Source organism: Bos indicus x Bos taurus, chromosome 3 (assembly GCF_003369695.1).
Source record: "Bos indicus x Bos taurus breed Angus x Brahman F1 hybrid chromosome 3, Bos_hybrid_MaternalHap_v2.0, whole genome shotgun sequence".
In the NCBI taxonomy this organism is placed as follows: Eukaryota; Metazoa; Chordata; class Mammalia; order Artiodactyla; family Bovidae; genus Bos; species Bos indicus x Bos taurus.
Window position 1 is genome coordinate 2,800,178 of NC_040078.1, and position 23,745 is coordinate 2,823,922.

Genomic DNA, 23,745 nt, shown 5'->3' on the forward strand with positions numbered 1-23,745 from the left:
AGGCTTCCCTGTCCATCTCCTGGAGTTTGCTCAAACTCATGTCCATTGATTCGATGATGCCATCCAACCATCTCATCCTCTGTCATCCCTTTCTCCTCCTGCCTTCAATCTTTCCCAGCATCAAGATCTTTTCCAATGAGTCCCACCTCCTACCCACCCCTAATATTTTCATGGTCCAAGAGAAGCATGAAGGCCCACATACCATATTTTTGAATATTAATTTTAAGTCAAACTAACAATGCTAAATGTTAAAGTCATACTAACAGAATGCTAACTTCTATCCTCTGACCTTAACAGAGGTATCTTTTTAACAACCTGGAGAGCCAGGTTCAGCTTTAGAATATTTAAGCTCCCAAAGTTCTGTGCCAGATATAGCCACATAGGTGTACCCGACCCTCAGGACCTAGTTCCATGGCTCTTCCTTCCCCTCGCTCTGTATCATACTGACCTTCAGGACCTAGTTCCATGGCTCTTCCTTCCCCTCGCTCTGTATCATACCCAACCCTCAGGACCTAGTTCCATGGCTCTTCCTTCCCCTGGCTCTGTATCATACCCAACCCTCAGGACCTAGTTCCATGGCTCTTCCTTCCCCTCGCTCTGTATCATACTGACCTTCAGGACCTAGTTCCATGGCTCTTCCTTCCCCTCGCTCTGTATCATACCCGACCCTCAGGACCAAGTTCCATGGCTCTTCCTTCCCCTGGCTCTGTATCATACCTGACCCTCAGGACCTAGTTCCATGGCTCTTCCTTGCCCTGGCTCTGTATCATACTCGACCCTCAGGACCTAGTTCCATGGCTCTTCCTTCCCCTTGCTCTGTATCATACCCAACCCTCAGGACCTAGTTCCATGGCTCTTCCTTTCCCTCACTCTGTATCACATCAAGATATGGATCATCACACAGAGGCATGTGGACATTTAGTGTATATATGTCCAAACTCCATGAGTACAAACACCTTGGTTCCAGGGGTACACACACAGGTGGAGTGGACTACCCTTAGGAAAATAGACCAGGAAAAATGCCTATATATATATCTTGAAGGCAAGTTTGGGGCCATCTGAGCAGATACCCAGAGGAGTATCTTGAAGGAGGGGCCCCGGTTATAGGTGGGCATGCCCTCTTGGCCCCACAGACTCCCTGCCCACCATGTAAGGGCATGGCCAGGAGATACTAGAGTGGGTCTCTTTAAAGTGTAGGGCCAGGCAGGGGCTGTTCTTACCTAGGCTTGGTGGGTAGAACCATCCAGGATCTCAGAGCCTTCCCTGGCAGCTATACAGGCTTGAAACCATCCGTCATCTCGTGTGTGGCTCTCTGATTCCCATTCCAGTCTCCATCAGAAGATGTTAGTATCAACCGTGTCCTGCACACCTGCCCACTCCCTGCCTTCAAGAATGCTGCTGCCCCAGCCCACATCCACTTGGTGACCACAGGGCTTCCATGAGAGCAAAGCAAGGCTCCTTCAGAGAGGTTGCTCTGGCCCTCATGGACACCAGGAAAACTGCCTGGGTCTGGGTGGAGGCCTGTACTTAAACCCAGGGACTGGTTATTTGAATGAAATGCTTCACATAAGCTTGTTTGATTGAGATTTGCCTCTTTATTCTAGAAACGGGATTCAGAAAGCATGAAGGTTGCAGTAATCGATGTTTTCATTATCAGCTCCATTGGCGAGTCCATTAGCTGTGAGCTTCAGGTCAATGGCTGATTGTCTAAAACAAAAACACTGTGTATATCACAGTGAAGAGAAGGGTTTTTGGAGAAGGAGGGGAATGAGATGATAAGGATTAACACTGACCTAGTGTGTTACAGTTTACAAAGCAGTTGTTCACACATCACATCACTTCATCTGATCCTTGGAATAGCCCTGAGATTAAGGAGGTGGGCTTATTTTTCTTCCCATTTTGCACATGAGCAGCCTGAGGCTGACTTGCTAAGGTCAGCCAGCAGCCACCTTGGGACTGACATCCAAGACTCCTGAGGGCAGTGCTGGTGCTTCCTCCATCCATCACACCAAAGACTTCAAGGAAGGAAAGGTGAGACATAAAACTCAAAGGAGCTGTTCCCACAAGTGTGGTGCAGTAGAAAAGGCAGAGTTTGAGGTCAAGGAGATTCAGCTTTAAATCCTGGCACCACCCCTTCCCATCTATATGACTTTGCATCATTCTCTTTTCCTTATCCATGCTCAGTCGCTAAGTCATGCCCAGCACTTTTGTGACCACATGGACTGTAACCTACCGGGCTCCTCTGCCCATGGGATGTTCCAGGCAAAACTACTGGAGTGGCTTGCCATTTCCTCCCCCTTTCCTCATGGAAGGACACCGCATAATCGTCTCTGCCTCTTAGAGTTGCTGCCAAGTGCTTGCGCATGCAAGGGTCCTGTGGCTGTTTGTTTCCTTTCTCTCTAACCCTGTCCCATCTCTGTTCCTTGTGCTGTGCTCAGTCACTTCAGTCATGTCTGACTCTTTGCAACCCTGTGGACTGTAGCCCACCAGGTTCCTCTGTCCAGGGGATTCTCCAGGCAAGAATACTGGAGTGGGTTGCCATTCCCTTCTCCAAGGGATAAGTAAGTTATATAATATGTTGTTGTTGTTCAGTCGCTAAGTCATGTCCGGCTCTTTGAAATCCCATGGACTGCACCATGCCAGGCTTCCCTGTCCTTCCCTATCTCCTGGAGTTTATTCAAACTCATGTCCATTGAGTCAGTGATGGCATCCAGCCACCTCATCCTCTTTCACCCCCTTCTTCTCTTACTTTCAATCTTTCCCAGCATCAGGGTCTTTTCCAATGAGTCAGCTCTTCACATCAGGTAGCCCAAGTATTGGAGCTTCAACTTCAGCATCAGTCCTTCCAGTGAATACTCAGGGTTGATTTCCTTTAGAGTTAACTAGTTTGATATCCTTGCAGTCCAAGGGATTCTTAAGAGTCTTCTCCAGCACTACCCTTTGAGAGCATCTATTCCTCAGTGCTCAGTCTTCTTTATGTTCTAACTCTCACATCCATACATGGCCACTGGAAAAACCATAGCTTTGACTACATGGACCTTTGTCAGAAAAGTGATGTCTCTGCTTTTTAATACACTGTCTAGGTTTGTCATAGCTTTTCTTCCAAGGTGAAAACATCTTTTAATTTCATGGTTGCAGTCACCATCCATAGTGATTTTGGAACCCAAGAAAATAAAGTCTGTCACTGTCCATCTTTTCCCCAACTACTTGCCATGAAGCAATGGAACTGGATGCCATGATCTTAGTTTTCTTAATGTTGAGTTTTAAACTAGCCTTTTCACTCTCTTCTCTTACCTTCATCAGGAGTCTCTTTAGTTTCTCTTTGCTTTCTGCCATTAGGGCAGTGTCATCTACATATGTGAGGTTATTGCTTATCTTTATTCCAGCTTCTGATTCATCTAGACTGGCATTTTGCATGATGTACCCTGTGTATAAGTTAAATAAACATATAAGTTAAATATATGTACTCTGCATATATCTAATATACTATATTAGACAGTGCTGTAGAGAAAAATGAAGCAAAGATGGGGGATGGGGAGGGCTGGGGCAGGAAGTTTTGATTTTAAATATGGCGATCAGGAAAGATTGCGCTGAGATTCAGGCAATCAGGAAAGATTGCCAGGAATGATGGGGCCAAAGGGGCAAGCCTTCCTGATAATTAAAATCCAGGACCTATAAAGACCTGGAGATATCCATGGAAGTGCAGAAGAAAGCTTCCTGGAGGAGATGGTGCATGCAATGATTCTCAAATATCAGGTAGTTACACACAGTAAGACTTTAGGAGAGGAAAGAGAAGTGCAGGCAGAGGGCACAGCATGAGCAAAAGGGCAGAGGTGAGAAACAGCATGGTTTATAGGGACAGGAAGGCCAGACCACAGAGGGCCACAAACGTCCTGTTAAGGAACTTGAACTTTTCCTGTAGGTGATACCAGTGATGTCCATGTAAAGGAGACTATGAAGGGTTTTAGGCAGAGAAAAGACATAATCATATCTGCATATTTGAACATCAGTGCAGCCTGGAAGATGAATTTAAGAGGGATCAGAGTTGGATGCAGAGAGACCAGTTGTGGACCATTATAGTAGACCAGGTAAGAGATGCTGAGGGCTTGGATTAAATGAGGGCAGTGAGAGTTTGATGGAGAAAGGGAGATAAAGTCAAGCATCACTTATGGGAAAAAATTCACAATATGCAGTAATACCAGTAGCTGTAGCAGTCTAGGACAGGGCAGAGGAAGAGCCAAAAATGATCACACTTCTGGCCTGGAAGGTGGGATGAGCAGCGGACCAATGCCTGCAGCAGAGACAGGGTGAAAGGACCAAGTTTATGGTGAAGGTTGCTCAGTCATGTCCAACTCTTTGTGACCCCCATCGACTTTACTGTTCATGAAATTCTCCAGGCTGGAATACTGGAGTGGGTAGCCGTTCCCTTCTCCAGGGGATCTCCCACATTGCAGGTGGATTCTTTACCAGCTGAGCCACAAGGGAAGCCCAAGAATACTGGAGTGAGTAGCCTAGCCCTTCTCCAGCAGATCTTCCCAACCCAGGAATTGAACAGGGGTCTCCTGCATTGCAGGCAGATATTTTACCAACTGAGCTATCAGGGAAGCCCAAGTTTATGGTGGATGTGGTGGATTTAGTTTGGGTCATGTGGAATTTAAAGTGATTCTGGCATCTCATTCAAAGTAGTTGTAATAGTTATAGAATGACTCCAGTGGTCCTATTCTTGGAACTTATCAGGGATCTCTTTGAAGACTATTACAAAAGCTGCATTAACTAGTTATGTATTTTATAGGCATAACTCTTTTTGTAAAAATCCACTACCTTGGAATGCACATTAATAGCTATTTTTCATAAAAGAAATAAAGATGATATGATACTTTTCAAAAAGAAACCTACTCCCAATCACTAGGCTTAAGTCATAATGAGTTTTGGCTGCTTCCAAAATCAAACTCTTCCTTAACCATTGTAGTCCTGGGGCACCTGGGGCTGTGAAAGAGACCATACCTCAGACCTGAGGGATTTCCAATAGAGCAGTGGGCAAAGTCACAGCAATGGGTGGAATGAACAAGTGTGTAGCCTCCCAAGGTCACCACATTCACTGGCTACACGTTCCAGATGCCTTTGTTTTGATGTGATGATTGTTGTTCAGTTGCTAAGTCATGTCTCTGCGAACCCACGGACTGCAGCACTCTGGACTTCCTGTCTTTCACTATCTCCTGGAATTTGCTCAAGTTCATGACCATTGTGATGATTAAGAAGCCTGTTTCATTTCTCTGTTCCAGAGAATCTTCCAAGACAAGGGTATCTTTTTTCTCTTTCAAGACAGGCACAAGAGTGCAACTTTATTTTATTATCTCTGTTTTCAGAAAATCTGGGACCAAACTAAGCTTTGGGCCCAAGTCTCTGCTCACATAATTTTGTGTAGGAAAATAGAGGCAAAGTATGAACTGTAAATACTCTATAGAAAAAAATAATTTAATGACAAGATATTCAGCCCAGAAAAGGACAGCATTATAACAAGCCAAATTCCCTAAACAACATACCACAGCCGGCCCAGTGTTTAGGACAGGAGAGCAAGTACAGTTTTACACTATTGAGAATACTTGTCCTCCAGTCCCACAGAGGAAACCTCAGGCCAGCAGAGCCCGGTCACTGTAACCAGTGAAGAAGCAGGTTGGAGCAACACAGAAAATGAGTGCCTTGCAACTGAATAATTGTAGCAATCCTTTGACTTGGGACAAAAAGCTACCTCCAGTGTGGTTGTTTCATCAACCCAGCGAGCAGTTCAGTTCTCACTTTACCTGACCCTTGTATGATTATATCCCACTCAAACAACACGTATTCCCTTTTGTACAGTAAGAAGCAGCTATAGAATTATCTGGCAGCTACTTCTTGGTCCAGCTACAACTAGCACAGGTAACAAAATGGTAACAAAATCTCCAACTTTCTGCATCAAGTCAATTCCTCTTACTTAGTTTCTGCTAACCATTATACACTGCAGTTATTGCCAGCAGTTATTAAGGGCATGGAGGCAAGATAAAAGGTTCTTGAAGCTGTGGGCTCACCTCCTTTCCAGGCAATCCAGCCTTCCCTTCCCTTCAGGCTGGGTCTGACTAGCATAGGGAATGCTGGGGCAGGGGGCAGCGGCAGCAGGAGGCAGCAGTTATGTTATCCTTGTATGAAGGATTCTGAGACAGTTCAGTACTAACCTGGCAACATAGCTCCCTTTCAGGCCATTGGTATAAAGTCCTGCAGGATCTCTGTCACTTCGTAAGAGGAAGACCATTATATCAAACAAGACTACCTCTTCGCTGATGAGTGGCACAGTCTCCTTTCTTTCCTTAATTATTGAATTCTTACACAATATTACTGAGTTATTCTTGGTCCCAGGAAAGGATATATGGAGGTTGCATAGCCAGACTCTGCTGACTAAATATCTGCCCCCAGTAGGGTCCAGTCCAGCTTCCCATGGCTGCTCTGGGACAGCCTGAATCCCCTCCACTCTGGCTTCTTCCAGCATCATGCAAGGACACTTCAGAAGGCATTGTTGCTTAGTGGTCAAAAGCATAGACTTTGGAGTCAGACAACTCCCAGCTCCACGCCTTACAACATGTAGAACTCTTGACATGTGCTTTAATATTTTTAAGTGTCCATCCTCTCAAGTATAAATGGAAATAAAAATATATTTATCTTGTGGGATATTTTGATCATTAACTGAGATAACATAAAAAACCCAGCATAGTGGCTGGAATAGAGTAAGCACTCAATAAGTATCAGCTATGATGATGATGAAGAATATTCCATAGCATTGGGGGAGAAACATGGGCTAAGAATATGGGCATATCATCTCCTCCTTCCTTCTGTTCAAAGTTAGAAGCAGCCAGGAGGAGTAACAACATGCCCAGAATGGCGTGTTTGCTAAACTAAGCAATTAAACTTCCAGGCTGGACTTAAAGGTGATGGGAGAACAGCACAGTAGACTATGTATGCCAGTCTGTGGTACAACTTGCACATTGAGGTGGTTTCCCAAAGGTGACCCTTATCTCCTGTTACAAGTTTCTGTGTGCAGGTTTTCTAAATACTGGATTGGCCAATGACTAGAATTTAAACATTTTTCTTTGTTGAGTAGAAATTCTACTACTGTGATTTCATATGAAATCAGTATAACCTTTAACCTCAACTTTCTTTGCCCTCCTTTCCACCTGCAACTTCCTTACAAGTATGTCAGATTTCAACCACCATCTTTTCTTAACAAACAAACCTTACATAAGCTCACACTTCCTGAGAAAGTATTTTTATTCAGTTGAATACCTCTAGATAGTTCATTACGATTATACTATTGCAGCGAGTTGATGCCTTTGTGGATCTCACAAATGCTTCTTTGAGATTTTTGCTCTCTGTTGAACTACTTATGGCTTAATTTAATTTGTACTGGTGTTGCATTTTATTTTTGTTTTGTTTTGATTTGTTCTCATTTAATCCTGAAGCAGCACAGCATAGAAATTTTTTACCTGAATTCCCCCTCTAAACTTCCCATTTTGCCCAAGTTGACTGTTAGTAAGTGGTGGGCACCTCTCCAGCTTTTAAAAAATTCATTCAGCCTCTTCTTTTCTTGTGCATCTCTTCTGCTTTGCCAGGTCAAGCTGGGAACTGCCTGACTTGAGGGAAGGGAGAGTAAAAGCCATCAGTGACTCAGATGGGGTGAGCTACCCTTGGTACGGGAACACCACAGAAACTGTGACCCTGGTTGGCCCCACCAACAAGATCTCCAGGTTCTCCGTCAGCATGAATGACAATTTCTACCCCAGTGTGACATGGGCGGTGCCAGTGAGTGACAGCAATGTGCCGCTGCTCACACGGATCAAGAGGGACCAAAGTTTCACTACCTGGCTGGTGGCCATGAACACGACCACAAAAGAGAAGATCATTCTGCAGACCATCAAGTGGAGGATGAGGGTGGACATTGAGGTGGACCCTCTTCAACTTTTGGGGCAACGGGCCCGGCTGGTGGGCAGGACTCAGCAGGAGCAGCCCCGGATCCTGAGCCGGATGGAACCCATACCCCCCAACGCACTAGTGAAGCCCAATGCCAACGATGCCCAGGTCCTCATGTGGAGGCCCAAGCGGGGGCCACCTCTAGTTGTGATCCCTCCTAAGTAGAAGCAGACTGGCCTGACTGTGTGTGGAGCATATGCCACTGAGACACGCAGTGAGGTTGCCAGGGGTGGCAGGAGCCAAACTGAATTTCTGAGCCAAAGCAGACCTCATGGTTTGCCAGCCTTTGCAGCCACTTGTGAAGAGTAAAGCTGCTCCTTGGGTGGTAGAACCATAATCCTTAGGGAAAATCCCTTCCTTTTAGGAATAAAGAAAATCGCTGCTCTGAAAGACTTGCTGTGATTACCATGCAAGTAGCCATATTTTGGAGCTGACCAGGATGATTCTTTTATCTGAACTATTGACCATTTCTTTCCTGTGAGAGGCAGGGGATGGAAACAAAATTAAACAGTGCCTGTGGCAAATGCTGCTTCCCAACCAATTAGAAGTGAGAGTGAAAACATCCACATCAGGTGTTTGTAAGACATATGTCCCATTGTCTAACTGGAGGGTGCTGGGGAATGGGGTGGAATGAAAGTGAATGGGCAATGGAAAGAGGAGGGGATAACTTTGTTACTGCAAAGTAATACCTGTGCATGTATTAGTTAATAATCAGATCATCAACACACTCACTGAAATGAAAGAAACGCTAAGAAAACAAAATATGTTGGTTCCATTCCAAGGGAGAGCCTCCTAGGAACTGTCCAGGGTGCTGACGGTGGTTCTAGTTGATGATGATGACAGCATTTCCATCTACCCACATCTTTCCAAAAACTGTTTATTCAAAGTATCCTCAGTCACAGTATTTGGATAGATGGTTTCTGAATTCTGCAATAGCTGTGATATTTGGGGCCTTCACCATGTTTTTACTGAAACCCAAATTGTGATTTTGTTTACAGCTTCTGCTTCTCTTCCCATTACCAGCCCTAAATTTACAAAAAGATAATTGTTTTTAAGGCACGAACCCATGCAGAGTTTCGAGACCATTTCAACAAGTAAGAATGGTATTTTGCTGTTACACATTCACACATGCAAACACACATGCCAGCATGATTGCTAGCAAATCTTCTAGCTGTATCTGCATGTGTGCTTATAGCCTGTATGCACACACAGTACATATGCTGTGTATCTGTGAATGTTTATTTTAGCTCAGTTTCACAGAAGCTCAACTTTAACTGCTTGAGCATTTGTGAGAAAGTGCTTCATAATGCTTAACTTCAGACTCTTAATGAAAATCTGAGCTACTCACAGGAAACAAACCTGTATTGGTGAGATCCAACCAATAAGGATGAGAGGCCATATTTCCTCTAGTCAGCACAATATAAGTTTTTAAAGGTTTCCAATCTTTGCCATAAGGATCACCACAAAAAAGAACTTTTAAATCATTACAAAAGAACTTTTCCTTTTATTCTTGCTAATGCTAATTTTGATAGATAGATAGATAGATCCTCATTCAAAACCCCCCATGCAAAATAATTCTAAAACTCCCACAATACCATTGTGGATTCTATGAGTGGATATTGCCAGCCTGATTTCAGAGATGAGAGAGTTAAGGTTCGTGCAATTATTCTAATCCCATGGTTGGCTCCACTGATCTATCTTTTATCTGAGTTTGAAGATGGAGAATAAAAAGCAGGAAGACTTGTTTATTACTTTTATTAAAAATGGAGTGTAGTCTCATTTACTTCAGGTTACTTCAGGTCACAGGAGTAGGTGCTTATTTACATGAGAAGTTTAACAGATCCACTCCAAATTTTAACCTCACACCCTAACCACCAACTCCTCTCTTATAGATTAGTTATTGATGGCAAGCTGAGCTATTTATAACACCACATTAATGACACATCAGTGACTCACAGAAGACCTGGAGACATTCCATTTAGAAACAGTTCAACTGTTACATTTGGATCTCCCTGTCCTTTCCTATCTCTCCTTATTTTATGGGAGAAGTAGTCTGAGAGAGCTCCATGGTTTAGTTTAAGAGCAACATGGTTTAAGTAGCTCCAAAGCTACTTAATTTTCCATGTTGACATCAGAAATAGGAATCTGTCCCTGTGATTGAATTAGATGTTACCCTTATGGAATTCTGGAGTGTTGATACTGATCCTGAAATCTAATCCTTATGGCCCTACTTTAAGAAAACCTGATATTTAAAAATCTAAAATTGTAACAAACAGAAGGTTAAAGAGGAAAGGTTTTTTTACATTACAAAATGCTATGCAAGATTTCTGCCCATGAGAATATGATATGATTTACACAATTATGTTTACACATAGCATAACTTTTTCCAGGGCATATCTGTATTTATAAATGCTACATACTTAGTTAGATGTTTTTCCCACTGAAAACTCACATTTTCTAGAGTTTTAAAAGAAATTACCCTGGGCAAGTTTTCTGGAAAATTAGGTAATAACAAAAATGAGAGAAATAGATAGGAAGGTACTTATAAAATTAAAGGTACTGTGCAAATATACATTATGATTATTGTCAGTGATAGTGCTGTGAACTCTTAGTTGGGTGTCTCAGTTCTGAAGTCAACCTGGCAGAATGTTCTATTGCTCTGCAATCTATTATTTTGAAGTTAGAGTTGCTTTACAAGGAAATAGTGTCTTTTCTGTCATCCATAGGTCATTACCTTCCAGCTTAGTCGGATTTGGCAAAGGAAAGGCTCTCCAACAAGAGTGAATTCACCTTGAAATCTCTGTTTGAGTCACCTCCATCCTCCCATCAGGCCTTTCTTTCCCTGACAGTCCCTGTGTCTGACACCAGATGCCGTCAGTTTGAAGGGGTTCGTGCGGTGCCTCGATTAGGTTTTAGTTGGGTAGTCTCAGTAGTATATTTGGATTCTAAACACACATACATACCACAACAGTCTCTTAGTGGCACAAGAGTTCTTAATTCCTGTGTGGAAAAGAGCATTTTATTAAGTCATAAATTCCTCATAGATTCCTTTGAGATTTTTTTATTCCATAATCTCAAGGAAATTGAGGTCGCATCTATTCAGGGTCACATCATTCTCAGGGTCATAATCAGCAGCAGAGCCAAGAGAAGACCTGGGTTCCTGTATGTCGTATCACAGCATGGTCACACTTACCTGAGACCCGTAGTTCTCCTCTTGGCTCCAGGCAAAACGTTGTCACAGTCCTTGAGCCATTCACCCTCTTAGCACTAGAGACAATCAAATCCATCCTTTAAAGAACAGTTGTGTCCAAGAAATGAATGTTCCTGATTCTCTTTTATCTATACCAGCTGTTTTGAACTCTTAGTCTGGGTCTTTGCAGCATCTTACATTCCCAGCTTCTTGCTTTGGTCCACAGCACCCAAGAAGGTTGGAAGCTAGTTCTTTCTCTGTCTTCCTTTCCATGGGCCTTTTTGCAGTTCCCTCTTTTCTGAAGCTAGGAATATCTCACAGGTCAAAATCATGTTCTCAGCAGTCATTCTGAGCAGTAAAATAAAAGAACTATGATTTATGAAGTAGTTTACAAAAGGCTTCCACATGCATTTTTTCATCCCCAGACAGTCTTAGGAGTATAACCGTAAATTGAGATCCACTGAGGTTAAGTGGATAGGCACACAAATAGAAAATGTGGGGAGTTGGGATTCAAACTGAGCCACTTGGCTCCACATCTCTCACCATGACGCTACACTGTGGCGCCTCCTGGGTTGTTCCCTGCCTGGAGAGCACAGAAGAGAAGGAAGGAGAAAACAGGTCACTTTCACCTACACAGTCATGTAGTCCCTACCCGTCAACTAAGTGGGCATATTAAACTAAGAGAAGTAACACTGTTTTCTTATGCAGAAAACTGTGCAATCCACAAGGAGATTTGCCCAGAAAAAAATTCCTGTGAGGGGCTGCAGTGTGGGTGAGCTGGCTGTCACTCACCAGCTTTTAGCACAGTACTGGTAATCAGTGGAGTAGGAAATCTACTCTCCTGGTCTCAGAATCCCTGAAACACCAAGAGCACAAAAGGGGGAGGAAAGCAAGCATCCCACAGCTGAGGTCGCAGCTGAGCAAGGCCCTGCCACCCGCCACCCCTCAATGCAGCAGGAGCAGCCCATGGGGCGGAGGCACTGGAAACAATGGCTTTCCAAGCTCCAGTTGGCACATTGACTATTCTTGTTAGAACTGAGGGCACAATTAAACATTGCCAGAGCCAGCTCCCAACTGAGTTGCAAAAAAAGATGTAAACACACACACACACACACACACACAGACCTGCTACACTCACACATGCTTCAAGCTGAAAAGAAAATTAATCAAAACCCCAATGAATGCCTGAACTCTATAATTAAGCCTAAATGATCCTTACATAGAAAGGGAGTGGAGTGAGCTAGCTCAGTGCCCAGAGATATTTTTACCCCAGAGTCTTATTGCCATTAATTTCTTTTGAGATCTTGAGTACGTCTGGTTCCAGTTTCTTAGTTAGGACATCTGCCTATGGAAGGCCTTCAGAAGAGTTGCCAGCTCAGTGACTAGAGGACAGCCAAGGTTGTTTGGCCATTTTTAAACATTCATAAAAATGCCTCTGGAGAGATGGAGTCCTGCTGCTTACCTTGGTTAGCCATGCTCCCTCCCATGATGGATCCCATTACTAATTAACCTCAGCCCTCCAAACAATTCCTTTGAGGTCTATAGCACTTTACAGCTTACAAAGGGTGCTTTCTTCCCTTTACATAGAGTATAAAACATCTCTATTCAAGATAGAAATTCTTAGTATTGGTCTAATCCTTATATTCTTATTAACAACAATAATTCCCATTTGATTAGTTTGTTGCAGTTTGCATAACACAGACACAAATACTTTTTGATTTGATTCTCAACAATCTTGTAAGGTCTAATTTATATCCCCTTTTTACAGATGAGAGACTTGAAGGTCAAGTGGCCTGTCCAAGGTCACACTACTACCAATGGTGCTCTTAAGATTTGAATTTCAGTCTTCTGGCTCCTCACCTTTCCTCCACTCTCATGGAGCATTTTCTCCACTGCTATTCCTCAGGAAGGGTGACTCACTTGCAGGGGAAGTCTGTGCACAGCCACCCTAATTGATCTCTGGGTGCACTTTGACCAGGCAGCGTAAGCTCCCCTGAGGAATCTGGGTTCAGTGGTCTTAGGCTCTGTGTTTTCAGTGACTTCTCTCTTCTTCCCTGTTGGAAAGGAGGCCTACTTGGGTGCTCTGAGGTCAGAGGCCAGAGCCCAGGACCTCCGAATGACCCAAATCTTCTAAACCCAGCTGATGAACTAGACTGTCAACAAATCATGTCATTCATCTCAGCCTGTTTCCTCCTTTGCTAACTGAGCCACTAACACAGCCCAGCCAACATCGTAGTCAGGAAGACACAGTGATGTGATGTCTGGAAACACTCCAAAATGTCTGAAGTGCTGCCTGATGTAAGGTCTTGTCGTGTCAGTAGAATCATGGGGCCCAGGAAGAGTTGCAGGCTCTCAAGCCCCATCAGATTGGAAGCCCAAGACCATCTCAGAGAAGCCCACTGTCCCTGCCAGGGGAGGCCTGGCTTTGTGGGGAATGGTGGGGATCTCGAGTTCACCCTGCCCCCGGATACCTTGTTGGTGAGGCCTGGACCCTTGCAGTCAAGGAAAGAAAGCAGATCTCTACATAGCCCTGTAGAAAGCAGCTCTGGGAAGAATTTATAGCTGGAACTCAAAGAGATCTTTCAGAAAGGAAAAGAGGCTGATCAGATCTGGGCCAGACTTGAAATCCCAAAATGATTTGCCTATTTAAACCTCCTGCAGAAGCCAGCCAGGGACAGTTACATTTTTCCTATCGTGGGCTCAGGCAACAAATACAGAGGGGGAAATTATTCTTATTATTATATGTATACATATCTTTATGTGGGTCTTCACTGGCCTGTCTGTCTCTACACAGTTCCCATCTCTACAAGATGCACCAGATCTTGGCTGGGACTCCAAGTTTGTAACGTTACAGATTTGGTCACATGGGTGCACATAAAAGGAGGAAATGCTTCTTCCTACACTGCCCCCTACCCCCGAGCTGTCTCACCATGCTGGAAATATAATTGGCTATGGCCCCTCTCTCTGCCTGCCCTGCCTGCTAAGGCCCTATTCCATATACCCCACCCTGGACCAGCCACAGAGCTTGCTTCAGGGCTGCTTCCCAAGGCCCCCTGCTCCCACATCCCAATCTGTGCCTCACTCCTAGGTTGGCCGCACCACAGAATTTCTGGGATGAAAAGCAATTTTGCTCAGCTGGATAGTGATCCCAAAGAGAACCTACTATCTTTTCTCAACAAAACAAACATGAAGTCAGGCCTTTGGGCAGCAGGTCACATGGCCATGCAAAGGAGGCTCTTCTTTGCCTCCCACTCCTATCTGTTCTTCACTAACCCAGAAAATGTGGCCTGACCCTTAAAACAGCTGAATACTGGGTCAGAAATGCCCAAGAGAAGGGAAAATAGATGTTCAACTTATAGGAGAAGGGAGAAGGCCAAGACACAGCCTAGCTGCATGCAGACCTCCCTGGGGATTGTGAGGGGCTCTGATAGTGCACATGAAGCATCTGAATAGAGAGATGGCTAAGCATGGGGGCTGGGCTCAGACTGGCTGAGACCCCACATCACTGGGAGCAAGGAGGATACAGGAGAGAGGATGGAATGCTTTGCTTCAGGCCAGACATAAACCAACCAAGGTGCCTGCCCTGGAAAATCTAAGAAGGCACTCACTCCTGTTTGCAAACACTCATTCTGCATCTGCTGAGAGGGAGACCCCTTCAGTGTCTGCCCTGGACACCCGATTGCTCACCCCAGGCCCAGCCCTGTTTCATGCCTTCTTCTATGCATTGTTCTCTTCACAGGAAGAGCAGATATGGGAAGGTATTGTGAGGTCCTTCTGGAGACTCACTCTTAAAACAAATATTTATAAGAGGTGTTCACTCTTGTAGGCTAAACAGAGTCTGCAGATAGACAATATTCACAGGAAACTTTAGGAGCTACTCATTTTCCCTTTGGAGTCACACATCTCAGAAAACCCAGGGACCTTGGCAAGAGGTCCCTTTGTCTGTCTGGCCCAAGAGATCGGTGAGGATGGTTAAGGTGACAAGGCAGCACTCTGTCAAGCTCTTTGAGCTCTTCCAAGGAAAGGCATTGGGGAAAACCTATAGCTGCATCAGTGCATACATGGCTCTGGTGATGAGAGGAGCAGCTGGTCATCTCTCTATCTGCTCTCATCCCCTCACCCCCCTCTTCAAACCAATTAGAATATTCCACACAGACATGATCCAATGAAATATTAATTGGAAAAATAACAGGAAAGATAATACATACACTTCAGGCTGAGAACTATTTCATTAAACTGGGCTTAAAAAGCAAGACAGCCAATTAGATTATTTCCCACTTCATTCCCTCACATACCAGAAACTATAGAAAGCTATTATTACTAATTAATTAGGAAAGAAAGAAGGACTCTGTGTGTGCATATCCAATGAACAGGGACCAAGGCACTATCCCACCTACCTCTCCATGCACAGTGCTTATGCATATACACAGTGTACGTACATGCACGCACACAAACACACACACACACACACACACACACACATCAGGGACTAAAGACTCACTATCTCACCTGAAGAAATAACAAGAAAATACCACCTCTGAAAAGCCATTCACAATAGCAAAGAGAAATGCTATCTTTGGGTGTGTTTATCATAAAGGAAATGGGCCATTTCTTATGAGAGAATGCTGCTAAGTCACTTTAATCGTGTCCAGCTCTGTGTGACCCCAGAGACGGCAGCCCACCAGGCTCCTCTGTCCATGGGATTTTCCAGGCAAGAGTACTGGAGTGGGGTGCCATTGCCTTCTCCGTATGAGAGAATAACCAACTCTAAACTCAGTTGGATTCCAAACTTTCTGCAGCCAGAACAATCTTGTCTTTTCCTCTTCAGTAGAGAAAGAGTCATTTCCCAAGCCTATTTCAAGTGCTCAGGAGGTCTTCTGGATGCAGAAACCTGACATTGGCCTGATATTGAATTGACTTTATTAGGCAGGACTTCTCATACAGATCACCTGCACTTTTCCATCTATAAAATGGGAAGAAAACCTGTCCTCAGTGCCACAGTCACTCCTTTAAAGCTTTTAGGTTTGTGGGAGCACATTGACAGAGAACTCTAAGCTTCTTGTGCCTTACCTTGGGGAAAATTGGTAGATGAAACTCAACTATGTAGTTGAAAAAAATTTTTGTGCAAAAATTATGCTAATCTAAAGGCATCCTTATTGTATAACTATTATAATAGGAATATGATAATAAATATAATAGTCATATAAAGTGGTCATCACGATGATGTGACTTTCACACACAGGTATCTCTCCACTGTGGTCCATGAGCAGTAGACAGATTCTGAGGTTGTCTCCAAGCTTCTGCACACCTGTATCCACTCAGTACCCCACTCTTCCCCATCACGCACCGTATGTGTCACTCTGTGGCATGCGTGACGTCAAAGGCTGGCAGAGCCCAGCACAATCAGTCTCCCACTGCAGGAAGGGGAACTGGCATTCATTGATGCTAGAGCATGGCAGTTATTCCAGAGCACAAGATGAAGGGAGGGACAGTTTCTAGAATGGCTTCTAGGCTATTAAGTCCCTATTTGTATATATAATGGGGTTGTCTGCAAACTTCAAACAGTTGGAACAGGTTTATTTCACCATCTCTATAAGAATTTGAGATTTTTTTTTTTCTTTCTGAAACTGACACCATGCCTAAAATCTGAATGCAACAGTGTTCATTTGGAATCACAAAAACTCATTGTGCCATTATAGTAGTACATTGCTATAACCAACCCCGCCTATCAACAATCCAATGATACAAAGCATAAACAAATGATCAGGAAAGCAAGAGGAGGATGTCCAATGCTTGGATTTATCTCAAAGAAACTCCTTTCATGCATTCAAAAATTCCCTTTTTATTTTAAAAATTCGGTTCACTTCTTCTTTAGGACCACAACTTACCATATATGCAAGTACTCCCCAAAAATAGTCTTTAAAAAAAAAAAAGAAAAATTGATCAACACTTTAAGTTGAGTAATACAGATTCACATTCAAAATGTTTTAGCAGAGCTCGAATATATGCCCATGCACAGGTATACTGGGAGGGCCCTAGATAGAGTTCTGGTGAATCAGCAATTCTTACAAATTACCTTGTGCCTTTGGATGCTGAGAACCAAAGCCATGGAGGGTCTGGAATTCCCACCCATTTCTGTAGACCCTTTTGTGCCTTGCTAATGGGTTACACTTATAGATGATCTAGAATCTAATATTGTTTTTGCTTAAAAACCACATAAATACTATAGACTGTCTTGACAGAGCAATGCATATGTAAATAAGTACTCATAATTTTGCATAAAAATCTCAGGGTCATTGTCTCCTTGCAATCTATTTATGAAGCCCAGATTATAAACATCTGCTTTTAAGGAAAAACGTTATTTGGCCACTGTCTTAATGCCCATTTTATTTACATGTCTCCATGTCCACATACAGGTCACCTAGTAGAACAAGGCACGCCCAGGAGCAGAACCACATGGCAGAGACTAAAGAGGAGGAAGTGAGCAATGGCTGCTGGCTCCAGAAGCTGAAGCCCTGGATAGCTGACTTCCCATTAAAATGGGTGCCATCCTATCCTATCTGTCTCCTCGCCATCCTCCCATTCCCTCATCCCATGACCTGTCCCCCCTCCCACCCCACCACATGCCATGCAGCACTCTCCATAGGCTGGCTGGTTGGCTCCTGGGGAGCTGTGTTGAAGTGGGAGTTGTGCCTGCTGTATCTTTTTGTGTGGAAAGATTGGGTCCATCCAGATCTCAAGTCCATTCCCACACCTCTAAGTGAAGCTGGGATGAAGGACTTCAGATACCGAAAATGTTCCAGCATTGGTTCCCAAGCCCTAACTTCCCTCCCTATACTTTTGGGCGAAAAACAGAGGGAATATATATCTCCTCTCTTTCTCCCTCCTCCACATGGGTGGCCGATGTTAATACTCTGTCTAGATTTCTCTGATCCTTGCAGAGCCGGGGCCAAAGCAGTCCTACTTCCTCCACACAACTGGGCTGGTTACCTTCAGGTGACCAAGGGCAAAGTGTATGTCACCAGGATCAATGGGATGAGGAGAGAATCACTCTAACAGAGCAAAAACTGTGTGCACTTTTTTGTTTATTGCCTTGCTTACTGGTTTGTTTACTTATTTATGAAACATGTGTTTATTATATAACAGAAAAATCTACTCCCATCTCGCCCCAGAATTTGTCTTCTTGGCCCCATACAGCACAGTGAATTATTCCTCTTTGAAGTGACAGGAAACAGCGGGGGCGGGGGTGGGGGGGATTTCTCTCCCTGTGCCCAGACACCTCCACCTCAGACAGATTTTAAACCAGAAGTGGGTTAGAGACCTAGTCAGGCTGTAAAGCCAAACAAACTAGTAGAGGCTTGACTGTCCAAATAGAAGCTCTCAGAACCGTCCCCCACTGTCCCCCTTCATATCAACCCATCTCTTCTCCTTCTTCATGTGATGGTGGGCCCTGACCAGTCAGCTCCAGCCTGGCCCTCTCAGAACTAGACTTCTCAATTGCTCTGGTGCTGTCTTCTCAACTAACGCCACATGTACATTTGAGACACTGAGGAGCTTACAGAAAACCCATGTCTGATCCCTGCCCCAACTCATTCCAGCAGAATCTTTGGGGGTGGGGCCTGGGATGGGTGTTTTTAGAAAGTCACACAGATGATCCTAATGTAAGACTAGGATTGAGAAGCTCTTCTAGTGTCTTCCCACCTTTGCCCCTCCCCCCGCCCACATTCTTCATCTGTGATTTCCCAAGTTTTGTTCTGTGCCAAGAATAAGAAAAGGCCATTGAGGATTGACGAGTTCTCATCCCACTCCTCCAGCTCTGAACCTTCCCCATTTCTGACTCTTCCCCATTAGGTCAGTCAACCAGAGCAAACCCCTGGAGAGCTGGCAGATCCTTCCCGCTGTACCCAAGAGTGGTTCATGCACGCGGCCTGGGGGCTGATCTCAGACCTACCCTTTGCCAAATTCTCTCTCCACTTGCCCCTCCCCCAGGCTCCCCAAGTCCACATGAATGTCTCCAAACCCCAGTCCAGATGGAAAGGCCCACGCCCAGTGTTTATAACCCAAGCCTTAGGCCATTTCTGCAGAGCCACCTGAACTGAACGAAAATCTGCTGATAATGAAGAAAGGAGCCATGTTGCCCCAAGCCAGTCCTTTCCCCAAGAACTGGACCCATCCAAATCCCAGATGGCTTACAAGATCTCTTACTGCGGAGTATGAGGACAGGTGTGTGTGTACACATGTGCACAGACTGTATACACACCATAGGGATGCACAGAGATGTGTTCTGTTCTTCAAAGGCCCAAGTGAATTCTGTTGGGTTGGCCAAAAAGCTCATTTGGGTTTTCCATAATATGTTACAGAAAAACCTGAATGAACTTTTTTGACCAACCCAATATATTGGGCATATACCCAGAATGTTGTAATATTTACAAACTGTTAGATATACCACACACACACACACTAAGGAAACCTGTGATGTGGGAGGAGGTTTTTTTGCTACCCCATCCCTCCAAGGGTTACTCTCTTGCCCCTGAGTAACTTCCTGGAGTAACTATTAACACGATGTCACACACCCTCAGCTGCCCAACCTGTCCCCCTCCCGCATCCCACGTCACCAAGCCTTCTTCCCCCAACAGTCAGAATGTGCCCACCCCTCCATCCCATCTGTCAGGGTCCTACTCTGGATAGGAGACAGATAGTTCAGTCAGTGGGTGCTAAAGAGTTGAGTGTTACCCTCTCCGGTGACACTTATGTTTTAATAGGGGCTATAGATTTTGCCTTAATCTGAAAGCGTGGCTCTCATGGTGGGAATTTCAGGCACAGTGGTGGGCCAGTAAGGGATATTATTTTTTATCAGAAGGGGGCCTTTTAGAGCCCCTAAATCATACCTGTATCTAAAATCAAACCCTCTTCAGTGCATGAGCACAAGCAGGCACATTTACTGTGTACACACTTTCCATAATTTTGAGACACCTCCCTTATATTGGCCCCATCTTAAAAAAAGGAACCAGCTAAACTAATTGAAACCTCACTGGGAAATGTAGCCTATTTTTCACTGGCCACCAGCCATCTGGCCCACCCCGCCCTGTCCCATTTCCCTTCTGCTCATTCTCTTTTCTGCTCCCACTGTGTCAGTTCATCGATTTGTACATCTTCTCTGTGTTCTTCTGACCCACCTCACCACATGTATTTCCTTCCTTTCCTGTTTCCCAATTGGAATTGTGCTGTTTTCTGTGTCGTCAGGACAAAGAGCAGGTTCAAAGCATGAGCATGTGTGTATCACTTTGAAGAAAGAGAACCCAGGTATTCTGCTACAGTTTGGAGAAAAACCCAATGAAGGAAGAGAATGAAAGCTGGCTCTGCAGAGTGCCTTAAAAATGACTTTAATTAGGAAATTCTGAATTGTCAGTCTTTGGACGTTACACAAACTCAAACAGATGTTGCATTTCACTTCTCTGGGATTAAAAAAATGTTAAATACAGTATGTATTCAACAACGTATCTTTTCTCTTTAATTTGGTCCTTAAAGATGCAGTGCTGGGTTTTCCATAAAGCCCAGGGAAGGCTCCAGGAATAAGCAACCCTGGGACATACAGAGGCAGATGCAGATGCCCTGCTCAGCAAGGAGATCTGGCAGACTAAGGCAGAGTGCTGCGACCATCATTGGTCCAGAAGGCAAGTCTCAGTTGAGAAAGAAGCTGGATGACATTGAGTAAGGAACAGAAAGGTGTCCTCATCCTTCTCCCTGATGATATTCTATTCTAGTCTGTGACTCAGTGCTATGAAATTAGGGGAAGGAGAACATTCTAGAAACACAGAAGGCAAATCTTGCTCTTCCATCCTCTCTCTCCACCTTCACTTCCCTGGAGCACTCTTTGACCAGTTTCTGCTTTGCTTTTGCTAAATGATTTTCCTCTAGCTTAACACTTGCTACTCAAGTTCTGACTACACCAAGATATTTGGAAGAAGGCAGTTAAACCTTCTGGGGTATTGCCTTCTCTCCATCAGAATTGCATTTTCAGATGATCAGATGGCAGCTAGGCAAGAGTGGAAGGTGTAGTGGGGATGGACCTCTTGGATTCTGAAACCCAATGGAGACAATAGGAATTGATGACCCAGCCCATCAGAATCCCAGCCCCACCCCGCCCCTCCCTATTACCTAACCCTGAACCTGCTTTTCTGCTTTGGAAGTCAGTGTCTGGGTGGTAAGAGCTTGGAGTCATCCAAGTAACAGCTCTTCTCTCTACTGCAACTTTTATTTAAATCTGTCATGGCTATTTTAAATATGAGTTGTGACCATTCTGTGGGATCAGCAGTTTTAAGAGGGCTAAGAGTCACTAGTTCCATCTCTCTTTAATTCTTTCTCTCTCTCTCTGTCTGTCTGTCTGTCTCTCTCACACACACACATACACACATACAACCACCACCACCACTCAAAAGAGGGAGAGCAAGAAAGGAAGCCCAGATATAAAAATAGTAAATAGTGGTTTCCATTCCTGGAAAAAATATTTCTCTATCATACATGTCACGAGGCGAGGGGAATACATTTTTAAGCATACGTATTCTTAATCAAAGACACACAACCCCCCCACAACCTTACAAGTTAGCCAAGCCACACATCCTCAATTCCACAGGAAGCAGCTTTGTGGACACATTTTAGGAAAGAATTTCTGCATCTTCTTCACTAGAAAGCATATTCTGAGGTACTGTCTCTGAGAAAGGGCAATTTGCACTGTTTTTCTATATCATTCGTTTTAAGAAATAAACGATGCACTGGCAAAGGCTGAACGCACCAAGTATGAATGTATGTATATATAAGGGTCTCTCCCACTATCCGAAAGCAGAGCATCCAATGAAACCTTTCATTAATCAAAATGGCATAAAGCAAAGAAGTAAGTACCTTAGGACACATCTTGCTAACGGATGCACCAAATAAATTTAGATAAAGCACAGATGCTCACAGACACAATTCAAAGCCAGGGAGGCTTGATGCTGAGAGCGTAGTTCCTAGGGATGGAGCTTGGCAGGGCCACTCTCACTGCTCTAGGTGACCTTCCAGAATCAGTCCTACCTTATGCCAAAGTCACCCTAGTCACAAATCTCTATGCCTCTGCTTTATGCCCAAGTCAAGGAGCTGAGCCCTGTCCTCCCTGGGTCAGCAGTCTCATAACCCATCCTTCTCTAAGCCAGGGTAGGGGCCCCTTGGAGATCCCAGCTTCTAGCCTGTAGAGGAGTTGGCTCTCAGTCCTTGTAAATGCCCAGGTTCTCTTTGCAAGCTGATGTGTTTCTTCCATGCCCCCTCTCTGAAAGCCTGCTCTTGCATAAGTGAAGGAGATCACTGGATTGATCCCCAGAGAAAAAAGATTTTTTATTTCAACAGATACTTATTAATGACCAATATGTGCCAGATGCTCTGTTCTAGATGCTGAACATTCCTCAGTGAACCAAACAGATGAAAATCTGTCCCTCCTGGCACTTCCATTCTAGCGGGAGGAAAGACAGACAATAGATACAATAAATAAGGACATTGTACAGTAGTTAGATGGAAAGAAGTACTATGGGAGGGGGAAAAAGAATAGATAAGAGGGATCAAGAGTTCTAGAAGATCTGCTTCCAGGTGATTTTCTGTGTAGGCTTTATACCAAGAAACAGTGTCAAAAGCACTTACTAATAACAACAACAAATAATTATGGTCTCTCCAGATACCCCATTTAATCTCTGCATTAACAGTCATCCTTTTCCATGTAAAGCTTGAGATCTACAGTTTATACATTCCAAAGCAGTCTTAGGTTTATTGTCGCCTATCTTAACCCACGAGGACTTAATTTATTGCAGCTGAGAGAGTTTAAGTGCCTTCCCAAGGTCACATAGCTACTAAGTGTCACAGTGAGAATTCCAATAAGTCTCTCTTGACTCCACTGTGTGATTTTCTCAATGCATTTGTAAAGAGCACAAGATATGAAGCCAGAAAATCCAAAACGGAGACCCAGCATTGTCTTACTAGGTGTATGAAACCTTGAAAAGTTCCCTGCAAACATAAGATAAGACCAGATTTTAAATTACATTATAAATCATAAGGCACAGTACAAATATGATGCCTTGGGGCAACTCTGCAGGCTGCCTCAACACTCCACACACCTACTATCTGTGTGATTCATTAAGAAAATAAATATAATTAAAAGGAGTTATTTTTATAGCACGCTGCACACAACTCCCAAAGCAGTTCTTACTAAAGTTGGACAAATTAAAACAGTAAATATTTTCTGTTTGTAAACTAATTATCTGATTCAAAGAGACTCAAAGCAAGCCTGCTTTGAAGGTGTTCTGTAACTGCACATGCATAATCACACTAAATGTATTGAAGAAGCACTGGTACGTGGACCTTGTTAGGAGCTCCTGAGCATCAGTGCAGACAAAGACAGTCCTGTGATACATCCCAGGGTACAGTTGTGGCTGTGAGCAACTAGTTGTGTTTCTTATTCTCTTCTAGGACTCTTCATCATTTTTGTTATCTTTGTTATCTCAGCAATTGGAGAATCCCCACCAGTAAATTAAAAAAAA

At 44.0% G+C, this 23,745-nt stretch overlaps 1 protein-coding gene across 2 annotated transcripts in view; it reads left to right on the plus strand.

Annotated features, from left to right (window-relative positions):
• The window catches only part of FAM78B (family with sequence similarity 78 member B), a 105,745-nt gene extending 85,064 nt beyond the window's left edge, over nucleotides 1-20,681 (plus strand). Inside the window, exons 2-3 of one of the 2 annotated variants that reach the window (XM_027526897.1) lie at nucleotides 7,638-8,573; nucleotides 17,602-20,681. In XM_027526897.1, coding sequence (XP_027382698.1) covers nucleotides 7,638-8,160 — 523 coding nt within the window. In that variant the 3' untranslated portion in view covers nucleotides 8,161-8,573; nucleotides 17,602-20,681. The remainder of the gene's footprint in view (nucleotides 1-7,637; nucleotides 8,574-17,601) is intronic. The other variant, XM_027526886.1, reaches the window with a different exon arrangement.
• The last annotated feature ends 3,064 nt before the right edge of the window (nucleotides 20,682-23,745 follow it).